The following is a 20267-nucleotide window of genomic DNA, read 5'->3' as shown; positions in this document are numbered from 1 at the left end:
CCCCCCCCGCCATGCCAGTGGCTGTGGCAGAGAATGGGGTGAATCAGTAGCTCCGCTGCTCACCCCAAATCCCCCAGCCCCGTCTGACTTACCACACGCCCACAGGTCCACCGCCTTGCCATAAGGGTCCTTCCGGAGCACTTCTGGGGAAAGGTACCCCGGGGTGCCTGCAAAACCTAATGACCCAAGGCAAATGACACCCCATCACACCACTGCTTCCCTGAATGTGGCTGAGTCTGGTCCCCAGCGGCTGGGTCTGGCACCACAATGAGTGTATTAAGGTAATCGGGCATGCAGCGGGACCACGCTAGCATGATCTCACTGAACAGCCCCGGCGTGGAGCAGTGAGCCACGTCCCGTGCTCCATCATGTGGGTGCTAATCCAGCCTAACGCCATCCGCTTTGGCACCGTGACTCCCAACTTCCACGGGTGTTGCCGGGAAGCCAATCTGTGCTTAGGAAGCCCTGGCTCGTTAGCAGCTAATCAAGCAAGTTAAAGGAAAGGATTATGAGTCACGAGGGGCGGGAAGCCAGCTTCCTGGAATGAGCCGTGTTGGCAGAGCACTAGAGGAAGGTCTGGGTTTGCATCCTACGGCTGCCCTTTCCCTCATCTTCCTCTCTACGGTGGCAGGTTGGCTTCTGGAGCTGCGTGCTAGGCCTCTTCCCGGGATATGGCAGCCCTCTCTAGTAAGACCTCAAGTGTTGCGTAGCAGATTGGCATGACACATCCCTCCCCAAGTGTCCTGTGACTCAGGATGAAGACAGAATAGTGAATAGACATGCCAGGCCTCCAGTCAGATGGAAACCGCTATTGGACCGGGTTTGCCATTGCGGGGATACTACTCGTGCCTCTACCCCCACCCAAAAAGAGTCCTACAATCCCGGTAGTAGCTTGGTGACTCACATGCTATTTCTGCAAATCCACTCACTAGATTCCTGTCGGGTTGCTTTTCTTATCACTTGATTATGCCAAGCCACTCGGGGACCCATGGTGCATCTTTTTAGTGGTAACCAATGCCAAGTTGCGTGGTCTGAAGTTTGCACCGTAGAGCCACAAAAGCTTCCAGGGGCCCCGTTGCCACTGGGTTCCCTCGCTGGGCTCGGGCTTGGCCAGGGGAGCTGAGCAGGAGTTTTTGTGAACCTAGCACTTAGATAGTTGGGAAGGTGCAGAAAATACTCCTAGCTCCATCACTAATAAAATATTTGTGGGCAAGAAGGTGGGGGCTGGAGGTGGTGGCATCCCGTGGAAGATGTCAAAGGGGAAAATCAAGAAACCACAGGCCACTCACCAAACCAGGCCTGCTGATCACCCTCCACCTCAATGGCGAGGCCAAAGTCAGCGAGCTTGACCGCAGCCCCCTTCAGCTTGGATGCCAGCAGCAGGTTCTCTGGCTGCAGGAAGAAAGGAGGGATCCAGTGAGAAATCAGCCTCCTGGTGTAGTGTCCAAAGAGCCTGGGCAGCCCCTTGCCTGGGGCTCTCTGCATCAGAAAGCATGGCATGAATCGCCGCTGCCAATTCTACCGACAAGGGACTCTTGTCTCCCGCGCCTGGCAAGAGACTCTTCACCGTCAGACTTGAGACACAAGGGCCATTTCACTGAAAAGCCCGGGAGGTCTGCCCGGTTAAACCTGTCCTGAGTAGGGAAGAGCAAGTGCTGGGGTCTGGCTATAGGGCACGGCACTTGTGCACCATAACGTGTCGCCGCAGCCCGTTGTGCATGATTGCTAGCCTCTGCCGGGAAGGAAAGGCAAAGGGAGCGCTCCAGACCAAGGTGCTTCAAAGAGGACGGTGCGAGCTGGTCCTTCCCCACCAAGTCTGTCCTCAGCGAGGCTGCAGTGTAGAGGACAAGACGCACTGTCCTCCTTCCTTCCCTCCTGCAGTCAGGGGGCTTTCCCCCACCACGAAGCCCACTTTACAGGGCCACCTAGCTTCCTTGTGCTTAGACGGCCTCAGGCCCCGATGATGCCTTCACACCTCCATGCATGGAGCCACCACTTGCACAGATTTGCACATGCTCGGGTGGCTTCTCTGTGGCAGGCAATGCCTCTGAAGACCCAAACTACATCTGTTCAGCTTCCTGGCTGACTAGGAGGGTCTGTGGAGTGAGCCCAGCTGCCGAAGCCAGAGGGGCGATGCGTGGCAAAGCCTCTGTCCTTCCTCCGAGGGCTGCTGCTGCACCTCAGGCCCATATTAGGGCTGAGGAAGAAATATGGATCAGGTCTCCATCTCTGCCGAGGCGCCTGGCTCCCGGTTCCTATGCCATGACAATGTTATTACAGCTATAAGGGAGACTGATGGCCTCACTACTCTCTATTGACTGCAAGAGCCAGGCAGGAATCATCCAGCTGGCCCAGTAAAGCCCAGACAAACGACGGGCAGATCGAGGGATGACAGCGCCTATTGATTCCCAGGTATTACCAGGGTCACTGGTAATGGGAAGCTGGTTCAAGCTTGGAAATCCAGCTCCTCCTCCATGCATGCCTGAACGAGGCACATGTTGGGAGAGGGAGGGGGAGAGGAGAGCATTCAGCTCCAGCTTGCATTAGTCCAGAGCCTTGCAACCCCTTCCCCTGGCAGCATGGCAGGTCTGTTTTACAGGAGCTCCCCGGGAGAGCTGGATTGAGAAGACTTCAAGCTAATCGCTGGAAAACGCAACCCCATCCAGCCCCAGCTAGTCTCCAGACAGGATGGCTAAGAATTTCCTATTCCAGGTGAAATGAAAGCAAGGATCATGTTCCTCCCTGCAGTCTGGAGCATGGGCTGGAAGAGTCCCCTCAATCCCCCCACCCCATAGGGACTTGAAGCCAAACAGTGGGATCATTCGTCTTCTACCAGCGGCTCCCAATTTGTGGTACGTGCTACCACCGGTGGTACGCAGACAACCTGTCAGTGGTATGCGTTAACAGATCTATTGTAATTATACGACAAACATTTGTGGGTGCTATTTGAGGTTGAACTGAAAAATGTGCCAGTGGTACCTGTATTGTTTTAAATTTAGGAACTGCTGTTCTAGTCCTTTCTAATCCTACCGGTGGCCACCAACCCTTTGAGTCAACCCAGCCACCCTTTCCCACCGTTGCAAGAGTGAGGGTTTTAGCTCCTGGAAGGGAAGGCTGTCATGAGAGAGGGTGAGCAGGACTTTCTTCTCTCTTCCTACTACTAAGTCGGATGCCCCAGCAGGCTAGGCTTGGCTTTGTGCCCTTGGCTTCCTGATGCCCCATAAGACATTCTTCACCCAGCGCTAGAAGCATCCCAGCCGGCCCCGAGAAAGGCACGGGAGAAGACGTGCTTGGCCATCTCTCCCTTGATGATGCTCACGTATCTTGGAGGCCTTGGCCACTATATATGTGTACGTGGGACCCACCACCGCAACGCTTACCTTTAGATCCCGATGCACCACCCCCATCTGGTGACAATGCAGAACGGCTTCCAGGATCTGCTGAATGCAATGGCTGGGGAGAGAAAGGATGGAGGATGTGTCTATGCTATGGGTGGGTTTCCTCAGGACCTTCCCTTTGCTGTCCTCTCTTTCCACGACTGCCCACACCCCCTCTTCCCACCGCTAGCCATGGTGGCTGGCTCCGCGTCTCGGCCTCCAGAGCCCCATGCACATGCAGCACAGACAAAGGTAGAACAATTACGACCCGCTTGTCAACAAAAGACAGCTGGGGGTTATTGAAGTCATTAAACCACCCCTTGTGAGCAGTAGAGGAGGAACACGCCGCTCACTTTATGAACTCGTACGGCTGCCAGAGGTAATGAGCTAAAACGATCCAATCAGCTTCCCACAGAAACAATGAGAGCAGCGTGATAACGAGAGTTGGGGGCATCATGATGGAATTAGCTTGAGCTAGCGAGCTTCGAAGACAGAAAGCTAACGGCGGCCCCGGTGGCTTAGGCTTATCTGGTCCTAGCGGCTGTCTCCCTGTCCCTTTGTCACACGCAGCTCGTTAAACCACGGACAGCCCAGAATGAACCCGCAAGAATTTCCCAGATGCCCAGCGGGTTTTAACTTTTGCTATCAAACACCTGCCTGCAAAAGGAAGTGTCTTTATCTACATTTTTTTTGCAGGCTGCTGGCATTGGTTGTCACTGGACCCTGGGCATGCAGAAAATCCCACTGGACGCCCATTTCACAGAAGGAAATAAAGCAAGATCCTTTCTTGCACAGAGCGGCAGGGTTGCATGCCTGAGAGTCAGCGTAGGGCTGCGTTGGCCTTCACCTCCATCATATTCCCTAGGCCCTGGGCTGTGCCATCAATACTGAAGCAAAGCCAGGAGTGTTGCTCCCATAGGAGAAGACGCTGGACTGGGCTCCATCCAGTTCTCCCCCACAGCCTTGTGTGGCCGGGGAAAGTCACTTCTTTTCTCTGTGTCTCTTACATCGAGGCAAACGCCTCCCTCCTTCACAGAGCTGTGGTGACACCTCATTCATTTGGACTTTCAAGGTACACAGCTACTCCTGAGGTCAATGCCTCAGAAACGCCTTTAAATATAACTACCAGAATGGGTAAAGATTGCAAATCATATGGCACCTGCTGTATCTTCCTGGGATTCCCCAGCTTGCTGCTGTCCCACGCTTTCCCACCCGGGAAACCAGCATGATACTGGTGTCCCCTGTCCCACATACTGGTGAGGGTAGGCCATGTGTTGCAACCGGTTGGGCAGAGGGGTTGGATGCCGATTTTGCATTGCCAGTCTGGGAAAGGAGGTACCATTCACGGTAACTTAATAGAGCTTGGCTTTGGCAGGGGAATAGACACCGTGACAGTGCGCCGCATCCTTTGCAGGGGACGTGCGTCAGTGAGAATAAGCCTTTTTTCAGCATCACAGCTGGTATTTGAGAGCACCCCAGGAAGCAACAGTTATTTGCACAGCAGAGCCCTATTATCGAATGACTGCTCAACACAAAGACACTGATGCTCAGATACCGTAAATCTGCGAGTGCCTGAGTCCGCGGGCGGGGGCTGACGCCAGGCTGCTAGGGAAATGAGGCGCCCCAGTGCGTCCAGGGCCAGGCTGAACACAAACTGCCTGGCCTGGCAGGGTCACGGCTGGTGGGTTTCCTTGCTCACCTGGCATCCGCTTCACTGTAGTACTCTCTGGCCACGATGTCCTCAAACAGCTCCCCGCCTGTGACGCTGCAGATGAAGCAGACAGGGTGTCACACACAGCTTGGGAAGCATCGGGGAGACATTTGAACACCCGCCGAGGTTTCGGCCCCCCGAAAGGAACTGAAGACCAGCTAGGAGAAGGGGTGTGTGTGTGAGGGCTGCTGGATAGACGGGGGCTGTAGAGCGAGGGGATTTAGATGCTTGATCCTAATTTTTCCCAGACAATTAGAAAACTGGGCTTCTATTCCCATGCACTTCCCAATGGGGTGCGACCTAAATATGAGCCAGCAGTGTGCCCTTCTTGCGAGGAAAGCTAATGGCATCCTGGGCTGCATCGGTAGGAGCATTGCCAGCCGATTGAAAGAAGTGATTCTTCCCCTCTATTCAGCACTGGGGAGGCCACATCTGGAGTCCTGTGTCCAGTTTTGGGCCCCCACTACAGAAAGGATGTGGACAAATTGGAGATGGACCAGCGGAGGGCAATGAAAATGGTTTGGTGCTGGGGGACACGACTTATGAGGACAGGCTGAGGGAACTGGGCTGATTTAGTCTGGAGAAGAGAAGACCGAGCAGGGTTGGGGGGCGGTTGATAGCTGCCTTCAACTCCCTGTGGAGGGGCTGCAACGAGGATGGAGCTGGACTGTTCCCAGTGGGGGCAGATGGCAGAAGGAGCAAATGGGATAGTTGCAGCAAGGGAAGCTGAGGTTGGATATTAGGAAATAACTGTCTCCCTAGGAGGGTGGCAAAGCACTGGGAAGGTGACCCAGAGAGGTGGTGGAGTCTCCATCTTTGGAGATTTTAAAGACCCGAGTAGACAAAGCCTTGGCTGGGATGATGTAGTTGGGGATGGCCCTGCCTTGAGCAGGGGTTGAACTAGATATGATCTCCTGAGGTCCCTTAAACCCTCATTTTGTATGATTTTGTGACTGCTTGGGTTTCGGGGCTGCACTGTCTCAAAGGAGGCAGGGACAGGAGCAGCCGCATCAGACAGGATCCAGCTGAGGACAGCAGCCACTGCAGCAGCATCAGGACCTCCGGGGAGCGTGCATTAAACATGCTAATTGTTGCTGTCCGATGCCTGAAGGGATGAGCCCTGCAGAACGCAAGACAAATTCAGCTAAACCTGCGAGTGGGAGGGAAATGGCATCTTGACACTGGTCCCATTAATCCAACCCTTGTTACGAGGAATGCAGCGGAGCAGGTTGGTGCAAGACCCTGGAGAAGTAGGATGCCAAGGCAGGAGTGAAGGGCTAGGTGAGGGGCAATGCGGTGATGGAGAAAGGCCTCTGGCATGGGGAATCAGGAAACACCATGACTGCCATTACTTACAGATCAAATATCAGGTAGTGGTGCGCCTCCTCGGATATGCTGTCATGGAGTCTCACTGCAGCGGGGACAAAAGGGGTAGGGTTACTAACTGCGGTGCCGGTGATCGGGCACACACTGCTCATCTCCCTCTCATCCCATTTCCCTTTGGGTAAGTGGAAGTGGGGAGAGGTTCAGGACCTCTGCACCCCTCTACACTTGGTCTTTCTCCACACAGGGTCTTCCCAGGCTGCCCCCACGTAACAGCCCCAGGTGCCCTAGCCACACCACACCACACCGGTGCTCCCAGCCACGGTGGGCTGCAGGGTCTCTGAGGTCATTTCCAAATGGAGGCCTTGCCTTGTGGGCACACATAGTGCTCATACTTGGATAAGGCTCTGGGCAGCTGCTTGGTTATCTTCAGCCTTGAGCTGTCTCCTTGTGCACACATGTGCTTCTCTAATCTCCAGGATTAAGGGGAGCTTGATCAGGAGATGCTGGCTGCAAAGGGAGTTCGGTGAGGCACCGGGTCTGCCGCACACAGCGCTTTTCTTCTGTGACCTTCCTTCTCATTGGGGATCTCCTGCGATCACCCAGGGGATCCCTTTCTTATTTCAAGAGACAGCCCCTCCTTCGCCCACTGCCACTGTTGTTTTTGCCAGAAGACCAGGAATGGGAGCAACAGCACCCACGCCTGTCTGCTCTGAGGTCTCTCTCCCTTCTGCCTCCAGGACTTTGGCTACGGACTAGCAGCACAGTTCCCAAAGGCACTGCCCTATGTTTTACCCAAGATGCTGGCTGTGCTAGGAAATAATGCTTTGAAGGGTTTTTACTAAGGGCTCTGTGGAGTGAACCGTTATCAATAAACTCCTCATCCTCTAGCTTGCATTCGGGATATGGGGGCCAACTCAGCTCTCTGTTCCACGTGGCATTCAGACACCACGGGGACAGGTGTGGTTTAGGAATAAGGCAAGACAGAGGGAATATATAGCTGACCCTGTAAATAAAAGAAGAATCTGGCTCTGGCTTGGATTCAGGGTTCTCCGTGGTACCTCTACCTATGTCTTTTCCAAATCTCTTGGGGCACTTGTACACGCCACGTGTGCAGATTATATGTTTCACCCCTTTCTTTCTGTTTGCCACCCATTTGCAATATGACCCCATAGCTCTCAGTCCATCAGCAAATGATATTTAGAAACTGGGGAGGAGGGGATTTGAGATACAAATCTGTGGATCGGATTAGTTTTATTTTTAAATCCCATTTCTTGCTAAGTGGGGGTAGGTTTTTCGCTGCTAAATTTGTTGACCACGGTGAAGGCAGCTCATGGAAACTTACCTCACACTTGATCAGTCTCCTCGTTAGCTCGCTATCCTAGATACCTAATAGAGAATGGGAGATGCGCTGTCCCCGGAGGATACTCATCTCTGATTTAGGTTGCGGATGCATTGTGGTGCCAGTGCTAGTTTCCAGGTTCAGTACAATGCTCTCGTTAGTGCCACCGCAAAGAAGAGCTCCTCGGGCTGGTCTGGCAGCACGTGACCACAATGTGGCTGGATCTGGAGGGGTGGGCTCGGATCTGGAGTAAAAGGGGACTTGGACATCATTACTGAATGCAAGTGAAATCCAGGGCAGCGTCGCTCTGGGTAGGGAAGTGCGTGACCGGTGCCGCAGCAACCTCTGTGTCCCCGTTCAGATGTGCACGTCGCTAGCAGGCCGTGCTACCCTGCCACTTCGGCACTCGGTGACTTAGCATCCCCAGAGAAAGTTGTCACATCAAATACGGTCCCTGTCACTAGTGCTCATATCACCCCGTGCGCCATCGACACTGGACGTGTTTCAGGATAGAGAATACTCAGCGCTGCTGGGAACAGCTTTCACTGCAGTATCAGGCCAGCAGATTTCTGTAAAGGGTCACGGCTCAAACATGCCATTCAGGAGCTACCCAGTGTTTTGCTTGTCGTTTTTTTTTCCTCCTACAATCACCCAGAGAGAGGCTCCTGGCTGCTTTGGTCTCTTCCCAAAGACAGGAGACGACTTGCCTCTATCTTGGGTGTCCAAGAAGACAATAACCCATCAAAGCTGCTGTCTCGCTCGAAGAAGGAATTCTCTGAGGTGGTTATTGTTGCATTTTCATTAATAATTATGAAGAGAAGGGAACAGGTTTGCCATGCCTGAGTAAGTCTTTTCTCTCTGACCCTTTTGTGGGCTTGATGACTCCAGACAGGGCTTTTATTCCGCTGTATTTGGAATTTTCCCCTCCTCTCACGTGGCTGGTTTGCAGAGTCATCCCTCGGTGCGCAGAGATCTGCATTCACCTGGTTTCTCCTGCTCGGGCCCAGTAACAACTTTTCTGTCACTTGGGTTACAAGAGAAACTTTCCTTTCTGTTCCAGGAAGAGATCAAATTCCCACAAGCATCTTTGTGACGTGTCTCGGGGACACAGTCGGTGGCAGGAAGCGTGTCAAGATGTCCATACAAATGTCTTAGGCCGCTGGCATTTCACACCAGCTCTCAATAATGCACAAACCCAAGACCTCCAAGACAAACTCAGTGGAGTTTGGACCCTATGCTAGGTCACTGCCACGGGCAAGACTACGATTCTCAAGATTTCATCCCAAATCATGAAGTGGTATGCCTTCTTCACTGACTAAATAGCCCTCGAGGTCTCTTCCAACCCTATCATTCACTCATATTATAGGCTTACACTCAACTTGGGCCCAAAGAAGTGGATTTGGTGGCAAAAATGTGGCCGCGAGCTCGCAGGGTATGCAACCCCACCAGGATCTGCAGAGCTGTAGGCAGGTTGGTCCATGAGAAGATGCCCTAGCAAACAAACTCGATGCTTGCTACGGGGGCTCCATCGGATGCTTCCTCATCTCATCGGGACAGAAACAAAGAATTTCCCACTCGCTCTCTCTGCCAGGAGGCCTTCCAGCAATTGCCTAAGCTCCTGAGAAGAGATTCAGGGGTGGAGCAGGATCGGAAATATTATTGCAGAAGAAGCCCCAACATCTAGTGTCAATAGAAGTGGTCAAAGGCCTGAATTACGATGTCCCAGAATCGTAGGGACATGCAACTGCTGGACCCCAACTTTGCAGCTGGATCCCTGCTCAGCTAGGGGCCAAAGCTCCAAAACGTGGGGAAAATGTGGAGCTGTCGGGGCCACCTCAAGTCATAGGGAGAAGTGAAGGCCCAGCCTAGTGAAACAGCCCTTCTGTCTTCCTCTCGCCTGCCCAGAGAACCGGCAGATGAATCCCCACGGGCAGGGTAACACACACTCTGGCGTCTGCCAGGAGCCCTGCCTGCACCGCAGACCAGCTCCCCTGATGGCATCAATTCTCCCTGCTCCTTAATTCTAGTTTTAGTTCATTCCAGATCATCAGCGGGTAATTAGCCTGTTTGTGCTGCGCTGGGGGAAGCTGCTGCTCCCTAGTTTCCAGGCAGCAGCAAACAGTGGGGGTGTGATGGGAGGGGGGCAGAGCTACCCGGGTATAAATAGCAGCCGGATTGGTCTCATTAGCATCGCGCTTGGTTAACCCCTTCCAGTGCTGCCCCACGGTCACTGTGTGTGGCCATCTGGGCAAGTCTCAGGGGGAGAGCATCAAATCGCCGTGCTTGGCTTGGGAAGGAGAGAGTGAGATGGTATGGTAGGAGGAGACCTAACTGAGGGGGAGGAAGGGGAGAGCAGAGAAGACAGAGGAAGAGAGCAAGGGGTTGGCCACACAGTGCCCAGAGGCTCAGGTAGTCACCCCCCACACTTCTGCCTGAGTGTGCAACCTGCACACCCTGGCTTGGAAAACCATGCAACTCCCATGCAGCCCACACGCCCCCTGCAAATTCATGCCCTGGGCAAAGCCAGCACCCAGGACATGAAGCAAGAGGATGAAGCCAGTCTCTCCTGGGTGAAGCCTTAGGGTGCCAGGGCAGATGCCACACTTCTTACTCATGCCCCTGGAAGTAACTGTTTTGCCTTGAGGGCTTCTGTGGCCTGTTGTAGACCAGACACCTGCCGCGCTCTTGCGCAGAGCCTCGACTCTGACTCCTTCTTGTTTCGCTGTTGCTGGGAACTGCAAGCCATTCGGACTGAGAGCAGACGATGCTGTCGCCATGCAGAGAAATGCATAATGTGCTCCCCCCGACTTGCCCCGGGGAACTGCTCTCTCTCTAGCCGGCTCTGTCTCCCTCCCATCCAGCCCCACACAGCCTGGCAGAGATTTTCATGCTGCATCGCTTGGGAGACTCCGGGGTGGTAAAAAACAATTGTTAAGGATTGAACCGCCAGGGAAATCAGGACCGGCTCTCTAACAGGCACCACCTTCCCCTCCCTCCCTCTTTGCACCCCCGGGTGACAGCATCCCCAAACCACGACTGTTTTTCCTTTGCCTTGGAGCATCGTTGCAGTCAGAACGGGGATGGAGGGGTGCAAGGAAGGGGAGATGCTTCTGCTGTCATGGCAACAGCTTGGTCCAGCGCGGTCTGTGACTCCAGCTGATGCAGAGAAGACTTGACACTGCTGTGCAGGCATTTGCCCAAGATAGATTGAAGCTGACAGGCTCTTTATGATCTGAAACATTTATAAAGCCGGAGCTGTGGCTGTGTGCCGGTGCCTGCGAGCAGCGGGGAGAAGAGTGGGCCGAGGTGGGAGTCAGCTGCAGGCGCAGCCGAGACCCCGGGGTTTGCCTGAGTCCCTGACTTCCTGCCCCCTTGCCCCAGCTCCCCGCGCCGAGGCGGCATTGCAAGACAACATGGCTTTTAGGGAGGCGCTGGGGAGAGGGGCCTCTCGGGCAGGGCAGCGCCGAGCTCAGGGCTCTCCGGGCGCTTGTACACGGTACGCGCTGTTTAGACGCACGTCGCGAAACAGCGCCAAAAATCTGCGTGTGACTTGTCCCCCGCAGCCCAGACACCAGCCGGGCTGGCTTCAACACAGCCCTCCTCCATTAAGAGAGAAACCCAGGTACCCGGGAGCAGCCCAAAATCCCACACGATGAGTCCCGCTCCCAACAGACTTGGCGTCCAGGCTGCTGCAGGTGCATCACCGGGGCAGAGCATCTCTGGCTGCTATTCGAGCATCTCTTTTTCTGCAAAAGCCCCCTCCCAGTTCACGACCCGTCTGGGGCAATGCCCCTGTGCCCCTTGCTACGTTCCCCGCCAGGCTGAGGCCGGCGACGGCCGGGCCAGGAACAGCTCGGGCTCCGAGAGAACAAGGGAGGCGACAAAATGAATCAGCTCTCTGGGCTCAGGTTTGGTTTTTTTCCTCTCTCTTCTCCTCCTGGCCTATTTTCGTCTTCCTCGGAGGCTCGGGAGTTTTCCTGGAACAGCTTTTCTGAAGGAGGCGACCGTCATGTGGACCGTCGGCGGGAAAGCCCCCCCCTTCTTGCGCTCCCCTCCTCCGCAGCCTCAGCTCCCGCGCTGGTCAGAGATGGGGCCTCTCTGCGGAGAGCCCTGGGGAAAGGAGCACCTGGGGAGTGGGAGGTGCGGGGGGCTAAAAATGGAAGTGCTTCCCACTGGATGGGGTCCCTCCCTTCGCTCCGGCTGCTGCTGAGGTGGGGCACGGCCAAGAGAGAAGCGTACAGCCAGGTCCAACATCCACGTCGGACCCAGGCCACAGGCTGCTGATGCCATCTGCATTGGTTTCAATGGCACATGGGCCTTGAGAAGCCACCAAGTCAACGGCTCATTCCCTGAGCATTTGGTCTAACATTAGGCTTGTGCTGATTAATATTAATTGCTGGCACGTTTATGGGGATTAAGACTCCTGGGACTTTGTCCTCCTCTCCCGAAGGAGGGTTTTGCCTTTCCAACAGCATTGGCTTCGGTGCAGCGGTGTGAGCAGGGCAGCTAGGTTCCCGTGCCCCGCGCCACTTTAAATGTGGATGGGGAGAGGGGGCGAAGAGTCAGACAGTCTTGTCCGGCTGGATTAGAAGTGACACGCGCACATGCACACGCACACAAACTCACGCCTGTGGAGACAGGCGGCGAGCCCTTACCTATGTTAGGATGCTTCAGAAGACGGCAGATGCGAGCCTCCCGCTCCAGCTTCTGGTGATCTGAAAGAGAGGAGTGCACAAGTCAGGCAGCCCCGCGCCGGCTCCGGGCAAACCCTGCTCGGCTTTCTCCGTCTTCCCCAGCAGCCGGACCAGCCACAGGCAGCCCCCCAAAGCCTCAGCAGTGCTCAGGAGCTGTTTCATTCAAGAGCTGAGGATTTGGGCTCTTGGGACATGGCCTAAACCCTCCAGCCTAGCACTGACATGCAGGAGGGAACATTTCAGCCCAAACATTTACAGCTGGGCAAAATGACAAGCAATGGAAAGCGTGGTCCACCCACCAAGCTAAAGGCCTCTATTTCAGTTATCACTTGGAATAAGCTTTTCCACTTGTACATCAGCTAAAGAGGAGGCACAGCCTCCTGGGTTGCTATAATCATAAAAACACACAGCTTTCCAACTAAATACAGCCTTCCCGCTGGATGCGGTCCATCCTCTCGCTAGTTTGGAGGGCACACGCAGCCTGTTGCTCAATGTTCTTGAGTGAGGCGCTTGGGTTCGACATCTTTCTTTATTTGATTTCAATGTTTTCAAAGACGACGACAAATGTGGGCCTCGACGTGGCGAGGTCTGAACGCGGTTTAAACAGGTTTGTCTTTTGCACGACGATTCAAGCGACAAAAATACAAAATTCGACCAGAATAATAATCGTAATAAAAAAAATCGGATTTCTTTTGTTGCTTTCAGGCATCGGTTTTTACCACCCTGATGCCAGGCAGCGTCAGGTCTCGATGGCACTGCCAGCTCAGGGCTTCTCCTTTCTTGCAGCCTCTCTGCCTTGGTTTGACTTTGTCCTTTCCCTTCTCCGCTGCCTTTCCCACTTGCTTTTTCTCCTCCCATCAGACTGCCTGCTCCGTTTTTATTTTCAGTGCTTCTCTCAAAAAAACCCAACGCAGCCCCGGCGAGGTCAGTGCTGAAACAGGGAAAGCGAGATGTGCGGCATTAAGCAGCTGGCGTTCTCCCCTCCCTGGCTGATTGTGTATTTAGAGGTGATTATAAGCCCGAGGACGGCAGTCTCACACTGTACCCGAGGTGCCATAACATCAGGCACTTAGCAGGCTCCAGCAGATCATTTATTGCCGCGCTTATGAGCCTAGCCTAGCTCCGGCTCCCCTATCACCCTGCCTTATCTTTCTGTCCCCACCGCCAATGTGTGTGCGCCAATGCAAACCGCAACTCATTTTCCCCTTGTGTCCTTTTGCCCTCTGAAAAGCTCTGTAGAAACAGCCTCGGAGAGCATGAGATGGGGAGTACAGCCCACTCCTTCCCCTGGCTCCATGGGTTTGTGCACTTGCAAACAGGCTGCTGCATATAACTTCTCATCCCCAATTTTTCTCCCCCTTCCAAGACCGCGACGGGCAGGGACCAGAGCGGTCACTGGACACAAGCACGCCTGCTTTGCGGAGTCCCGTGAAATCCAGTGCAGGGACCAGACCGGGCATTTACAACAGGTTGGACCAAACCCCCAGCTGGAAAACACCGCAAAGCTCTGGGATCCTGTATATGAAGATATGAGTATACTGTAACCTGTGTATGAGCTATCATCCTATCCCGCCCGCCGGGCGAGCTTCGCCGGGCATAAGGAAGTGCAGCAATTCGGCTTCATGGGAGCCAGCTTGATAACGGAGCTGGAAAGCATTTCGTTCTGGGGCATGGTGCAGCGATTTCAGAAAATCACGTTGTGTTGTTGTTTCGCCGCAGTAAAGTGCCTTCTCAGTCCCTGGAACGGCCTTCCTGGGAAGAGCCACATTCCCACGGCAACAATTTGCCGATGTATTTTCATGATATCAGGAATGAAGCAGCCAGAAAAAACAGGGTTACTGCTCGAGCTGTGCACGTCCCAGCACCGGCTATTGCTACAGCCCAGCTTGGCTCTCAGCCTGGAGCAGCCGGTCTCGCCCTTTCTTTAGGCTCGAGGCCCGCTTCGTTCGACTTAGGGCCCCCCGTGGAAAATGCCAGCTCTTAGCTTTTGCTCATTTTTCGACTACAAAATATACTAGAGCAATACTGCTGCAAAGAACTCGGGCCACAGCAGGGCAGGACGGGTTTCATACTGCGGGTTCCTATGCGAAATCTCCAGTTTATCTTGTGAATTGTGTTTGCACATCTCATTACCGGTGCTATCAGTGCGTGGCCCCCGGCCAGAGGCGTAGCAAGCTCCTTCAGCACCCCAGGCAGAGGTGGGGGCTCATCCCGGGCCTCTCCCCGATGTCTCCGCTGCTCCCTGATAATGTGGTACCCAGGCAGCAGCAAGCAGTGTGGTTACTCAATGCACTATCTCATGTCCGGATGGGGGTGGTGTGCCAGCTCTCAGTGGTCCTTTGTGGCATCAGAGCCAGGGAGCTGCCCTGAGAAGGCCATTCCCCCACCAAGGACAACAGATGTGACTGGATCTTCTGTTGATCCATCTGACCAATGGCATTATGCAGGCTGCAGAATTTCATCCAGCTGCAGCCTGAGGACCCTTGTCCTCGTCCTCTTCCATTCGTACTGGCATATCCCTTAGCAGGCCCCATTCCTGGGGACCACCTGGGACATGCCCCAGGGCGTGGGAGCAGGGCTCCAGGGAGTGGGAGAGGGGCTCCCTGGAGGACACCCATGCAGATGCAGCCGTGCCTGCCCAGGGTTAGGAACCAGGACGACTGAACTTGCGCAGCCCTGGGGTCTCCCCATCACCTGCCTTTCTCCTTGCTTGTTTCCTGGGGAAGAGGAGAGAAAATCAAAGCTGAATCGCTCGGATTCAGACAGCACGAGGCCTCCGTGGGGCATCTGAGCATAGAGCAGCTTCCTCCCCATCAGCTACGTGGCTCCAGCCCCTGGTACTGCACATGCCCTGGAAGGCAGAGGCTGCCCAAAGGCTGGTCTCAGGTTTGGACATCAGGGTGCTGAATAGGAATTACAACCAAACCAGGGGCTCAGTAGATGGATCACTGGCTGGAGAGGGAGGAGGCTGGACCTCCTGTCTCTGAAATGGGCATGCTTTCTCCTCCGCCTCTCGGATGCAGCTCAGCGCTTTGGGTTCCCGCACCCAGGCTGAGCCCTGGCAGAGAGGAGAGCAAGTGGGAGCCATTTCCCAGACTCCCCCCTCTCCCCCCTTCCAGCATCTGAAGGGCGTCCATCACCGAGCTGTCGCTCCAAACCCGCCCCCGGCCGCCCCCGCGTCTCCTGCTCCACTAATGCAATTTCGCAGGTTCCTCCTGCCCAGTCCTGCCACGCAGCCGGAGCCAAGGAACAAATGTCTCCCTCCCTCCTCGCCCAGCCTTGCCTTCTGCTGGGCCCTGTGTTTGTACCGCCGCAACCTGTCGCCGCCGGCGGGGGGGCACAGCCACCGCCAGCCTCGATAGCACAGTGGGGGGCGGCCGGGAGGGAGTCAGTGCTTTGTACAGTGCAAAGTGAGGGGCGCTTGTGCAATGGGAAACGGACCCCGGCTTGACAGAGGGGATGGAGGCAGGTCATCGTGGGAGAGCACGGGTATGGAGGACCCATCGCTTCCCCAGGACCGAGGCAATGGGGATGGCATCACCAGGCTGCGACTTCCAAGGGCTATACAGCTGAGCTGTGCTTGACACAGCTCCCTACGGGTTCAAGGCCACGAGGAACCATGCAGGCCCACAGATCGCCGTGAACGGAGCAACACGCAAGTCCTTTCCCCTCGTCTGTGTAATTTGCTTCCAGGAGGAATAGGTCCTCCTTCCCCTTCTCCATCAACCTGCCACTGCAAGTGTGTGCAGAGACACGAGCTGTTAGGAAAATGCCCCAACACGCGAGCAATAACCGTTGAACTATTTAGCGCCATGACGCAAGGTGCATGATGGAGCAATGGCTGCATCTGCTGCAATGAGCAGCCCATAGCCACCACGTGCCAGGGGGAGGGAATTTGTTATTTGCCTTCTGAGCATCTGCTGCTCTTTGGGATCTCAAGCTTCCAGGGAAGCAAGAGTCAAAGCTCAGGGTTTATCCCTATTTGCTGCTTGGGTCACTTCTTGCAGAGACACGGATTCATTGCGGTGCTTTGGGGTGTTGAGAAGAACCCCTGGTTTCAACCCACGGCCATCAGCATTAAGGTAGAGTCTCTATTTCAGCTAAACGAGAGGCTTTCAGCAGCTGGGGTCCATAGTTGACTTCTCCTGTAATGCCAACCAGCCACTAAAGTGGGAACAAAGGACTTCTGCTCTCTTGGGACGGCTGGTCCATGGTCCATGCAGTGGACAGGATACCTACACGGTGCTGTTGAGAAGCGGGATGTGGGTCCAGCGGAGGCCAGCCCCCCCACCCCAGATGATCCGGCGCTCAGCTCATGCACTGGTCACGATGTGAATTCCCAAGCAGACCACCGTACCAGGGTTAGTGTTTCCATATCAGGACGATTCAAACTCTTGGTCACTGATTTTGTGGACATCAGGGCAGACTTGGCATTGATATCAATATATTGCTCACATCCCAGTAGGAAAAATAAGTAGGGGATATGGTCCCAAAACTCCTGCCAGCCGCAGGTTCCAGTGTCCCAGTCCTGTGGCCCCTGGCACTCTTGGGGCAGGCGGGATGTAGCAGGTTGTTGAGATAATACGGGTTTTTAGCAAGAGTGTTGGCCTGTCTGCTCACTGGAAGAGTGAGATCAGTTTACACGCATGCTAATCATCTGTTCCCCTGCCGGAGAAGCAGGGCTAGCAGCAGGGATGGCTCAGCTTGGATCAGTCTGGATGCAGATCTGCTGTGGGCTGGGAGCCTCAGGAGATGAGCTGTGCCCTGCTTCTTCCTGAGAACAACCTCTCCGCAGGGACAAGGTTTGGGCAGTCAGGACCCTTGCCCCAGACAGGAGCTAGGGCTCGAATTTTCAGAAGCACTCATGTGGGTGAAGAGTACAAGTCCCGTTAACTGCAACGTGAGCCCCTAAATCCCTTGGGCAGGCAAGAAATCCTACCTGAAGATAGAGATGTGTGCAAAGGCGGGAGAGAAAGGGAGCCGTATTCTTGGTACAAGCTTTGGGCTAAGTTTGATCATCCACCCCTGAATAAGCAACAGGTCTCTCTCCCTTCCCGAGGCCTTTATCGTCCCTGACACGGATGCGCTTTGCACCCCTGGGTGTGTCAGGATGAGAACAGCAGGAGCTTCCAGCTACACTGGAGATGGGTTTGTCTGGGATGGTTTGGACAGGGCTGATCCCGCCTCAGGCAGGGGGTTGGACTAGATGTGACGTCTGGAAGTCCCTTCCAGTTTGACTTCTCTATGATTTTATGATAAAAAGGCAAGAAAAGCAAGTCATTTGCCTTCCTGGTGCCTCAGCTTTTACCGCTCCACAGGCTTATCTGCTTCCCCGGGATGCTTATTCCGAGATGCTTGCAGATAGCAGATGCTTGAAATGCTTGCAAGATGCTTGCTTGAGATGCTCGCAAGGGAGTGCTAAACAGACTACCTGTAGCACGCACAGGCAGTACCCCGGCGCCTCTCCAGCTACATGTGCCGAACACAGGTGCCCCTTTTCCTGCACACACATACGGGCACCCACGCCTGTGCAGCAGCCGTGCCTCTCCGTCTTTGCTTCCTCCCACACAGACCTGGCACATAACCCTCCTGGAGCATGGCAGAGAGTGGGCTGACTTCCTATCCTATTGTGCTCAGGTTCTCAGCCCCTCCCCAGCGCTGCGGTATGTGCCACCTCCCAGCGCTGCATTAAACAACGTGACGAGCTTGGCCTTGGTTAGGAAGTCTGGTTCCAGAGCACCCCGAGCGCCTTGGAGCGGGGCCTGGAAGAGCTGAGAAGTGGAGAGAGGTTAAGAATTGTTAATGGGGCTGTTAAGCAGGATCTATGGGGCCGAGGGAGGGCATGAAAGCTGGCGCTGCTGGGAGACATGGCAGGAGCAGGGAAGATGCCTAGCCGGCGATTTCCGTTATCTAGAGTTATCCAGCTGGGCTTCAGCTGCTGGTTTTGTGGGTCACTCCTTCCCAGGGGGTTTCACCCAAACTGGGCTCTGAGCAGCCTCCTGGGGTGGAGACCGAGGCCAGGCTGCATCACCGGAGGAGCCTCCCCTGCTGCCCTCAAGAAGCCGTGCAAATGGTGGTCCCGCAGCTCCCACCCTGGGGAGATTGCTGCCTTCAGGGCTTTGATTATCTGCCTCCTGGGCTGGACGCCAGGCAGGGCTTTGCAGGACAGCACCGGCGTAGGAGCTTTGCCAACTCTCCTCGCCCGCTCAGGTGCCTTCCCTCCCCGTCCCTGGGTTACCACTGTCACAGGATGCTGTCTCATGGCCCCTTGCTCAGCCAGGACCCTGTAGCTCTCCCATGGTTAGTAACCAAGCTCCTTGGTAGCAGGCCAAGATCTGTGTCCCAATGCTGGCAAAACAGCAGCCTTCCCAGGACTCGGTTGCATCCATTGCTGCCAGAACCTGGGGATTTGATCCAGAGCAGGAGGCTTCCCCAGGGAAGAGAGAAGGAGGATGCTGGGCTCGTGCGGGAGCAACAGATGAATGCAAGCCTGGGAAGAGGAAGAGGATGAAGAGGGAGCATGGGAAGAAACCAAACAGAAATAACATTGCTTAATCTGGTGTTTCTGGAAGCCCACAAATCTGCAATGTGTCGCCTCGTTGGGCTCGTTGGCGGTCACCTTGGATGTGCACAGAGGAGCTAAGTGCCAAGCTGGTGACCGTGACCCTCCACGAGGAATGCACCAGCCACTTCTGCCCGAGCATGGCTTATTCCCCCAGGAAAAGCAAGCTGCTGGGGAACGGGTAAGGTAAGAGATGACCGGCTCATCGGGACTGGCTTTAGGGCTCAAATGGAAAAGGCACTGGGCGAGCTGAACCTCACCTCTGCCACGTCTGTGCCACTCACCCCATGAGCAGTGCAATGTGGCTGGTGGGTCAAGGAAAGACCCAGCACAAGTGTAGGGGTCACGTGCGAGGGGCACTGGCAGAACGGGGGCTGTACCCGTAGACAGCGCTGTGCTGCAGAGACGGGGAGAGCCAGGCGGCTCCAATGAAAAGTGGGGAGCCCTGGGGGAGCTGAGGGGGTCCAAGCCCACATGATGAGGAGGGGCTGGGGAAGAGGAGCCGTGCGTGGAATAGCTGTGCTGCCACGGGTCAGATTGAGGCACACTGGCAGAGCTGTGTGGGAAGCTTGCAAAAGGCTGTTCTATTTTAGGGTTTGAAAGGAGTTTGTTGGGTTTTTTTTTTACTTTGGGAGAGATGAATAATTGCATTTGAGAAGCAAACACAGCGCTTTGCCCATTTCCAGGCACCTCGCCACGCCTTGCACACTGCTCAGACCAGGAAGGCCGCGACGGTGGCCCAGGCCTCGATGTCTCGGAGGTGCCAGTCGAGGAGGAACCAGGGACAGCAGGGTGAGGCATTGGGCTCCATCCCTTCCCGGGTTCCCCCTCGGGCCAACCGTGCACAGACCAACCAGGCTGTCTGACGGTGCAGTGAAATGAAGAGACAGGCTCCTTTTCTCGGGCGAGCTGATGGAGAAGCACGAAGAGAAAGGACTAGCTTTTAGTGCCCAGGCTGGGGATGAATGTGGCTGACAGCTTTGCCAAGCCCCATTGCCAATCACCCAGGAGGAATCCACCTGGGTTCAGATTTGATATAGAAATATATTTTAAAAAAATAAATATTTTTTATTTAAAAAAATAAAAAATCCCTAGCTCGCTCCTGCGGCCGTACGGCTGAGGGCAAGCAAACCCCCAAGTCTCCAGGTTTGGGCCTGCACATAGGATGCCCGCCAAAGGACTTGGAAGTATCTGAAGCCCCAGGCTGGAAAGTCTGGGGTGGAGGATACTTGCTGGTAGTAGGGCCACGTAAGGCTTT

At 54.9% G+C, this 20267-nt stretch overlaps 1 protein-coding gene across 1 annotated transcript in view; it reads right to left on the bottom strand.

Annotated features, from left to right (window-relative positions):
* The window catches only part of CAMK2A (calcium/calmodulin dependent protein kinase II alpha), a 54011-nt gene that overhangs the window by 19913 nt on the left and 13831 nt on the right, over positions 1–20267 (bottom strand). The window contains exons 3-8 of the mRNA XM_006021157.3: positions 12409–12468; positions 6445–6499; positions 5077–5142; positions 3381–3453; positions 1290–1392; positions 93–176 (exon numbers count right to left, since the gene is read on the bottom strand). Of these exons, the coding sequence (XP_006021219.2) occupies positions 93–176; positions 1290–1392; positions 3381–3453; positions 5077–5142; positions 6445–6499; positions 12409–12468 (441 nt within the window). The remainder of the gene's footprint in view (positions 1–92; positions 177–1289; positions 1393–3380; positions 3454–5076; positions 5143–6444; positions 6500–12408; positions 12469–20267) is intronic.

Source organism: Alligator sinensis, unplaced genomic scaffold (assembly GCF_000455745.1).
Source record: "Alligator sinensis unplaced genomic scaffold, ASM45574v1 scaffold550_1, whole genome shotgun sequence".
In the NCBI taxonomy this organism is placed as follows: Eukaryota; Metazoa; Chordata; order Crocodylia; family Alligatoridae; genus Alligator; species Alligator sinensis.
This window is presented reverse-complemented; position numbering and strand designations above follow the sequence as displayed.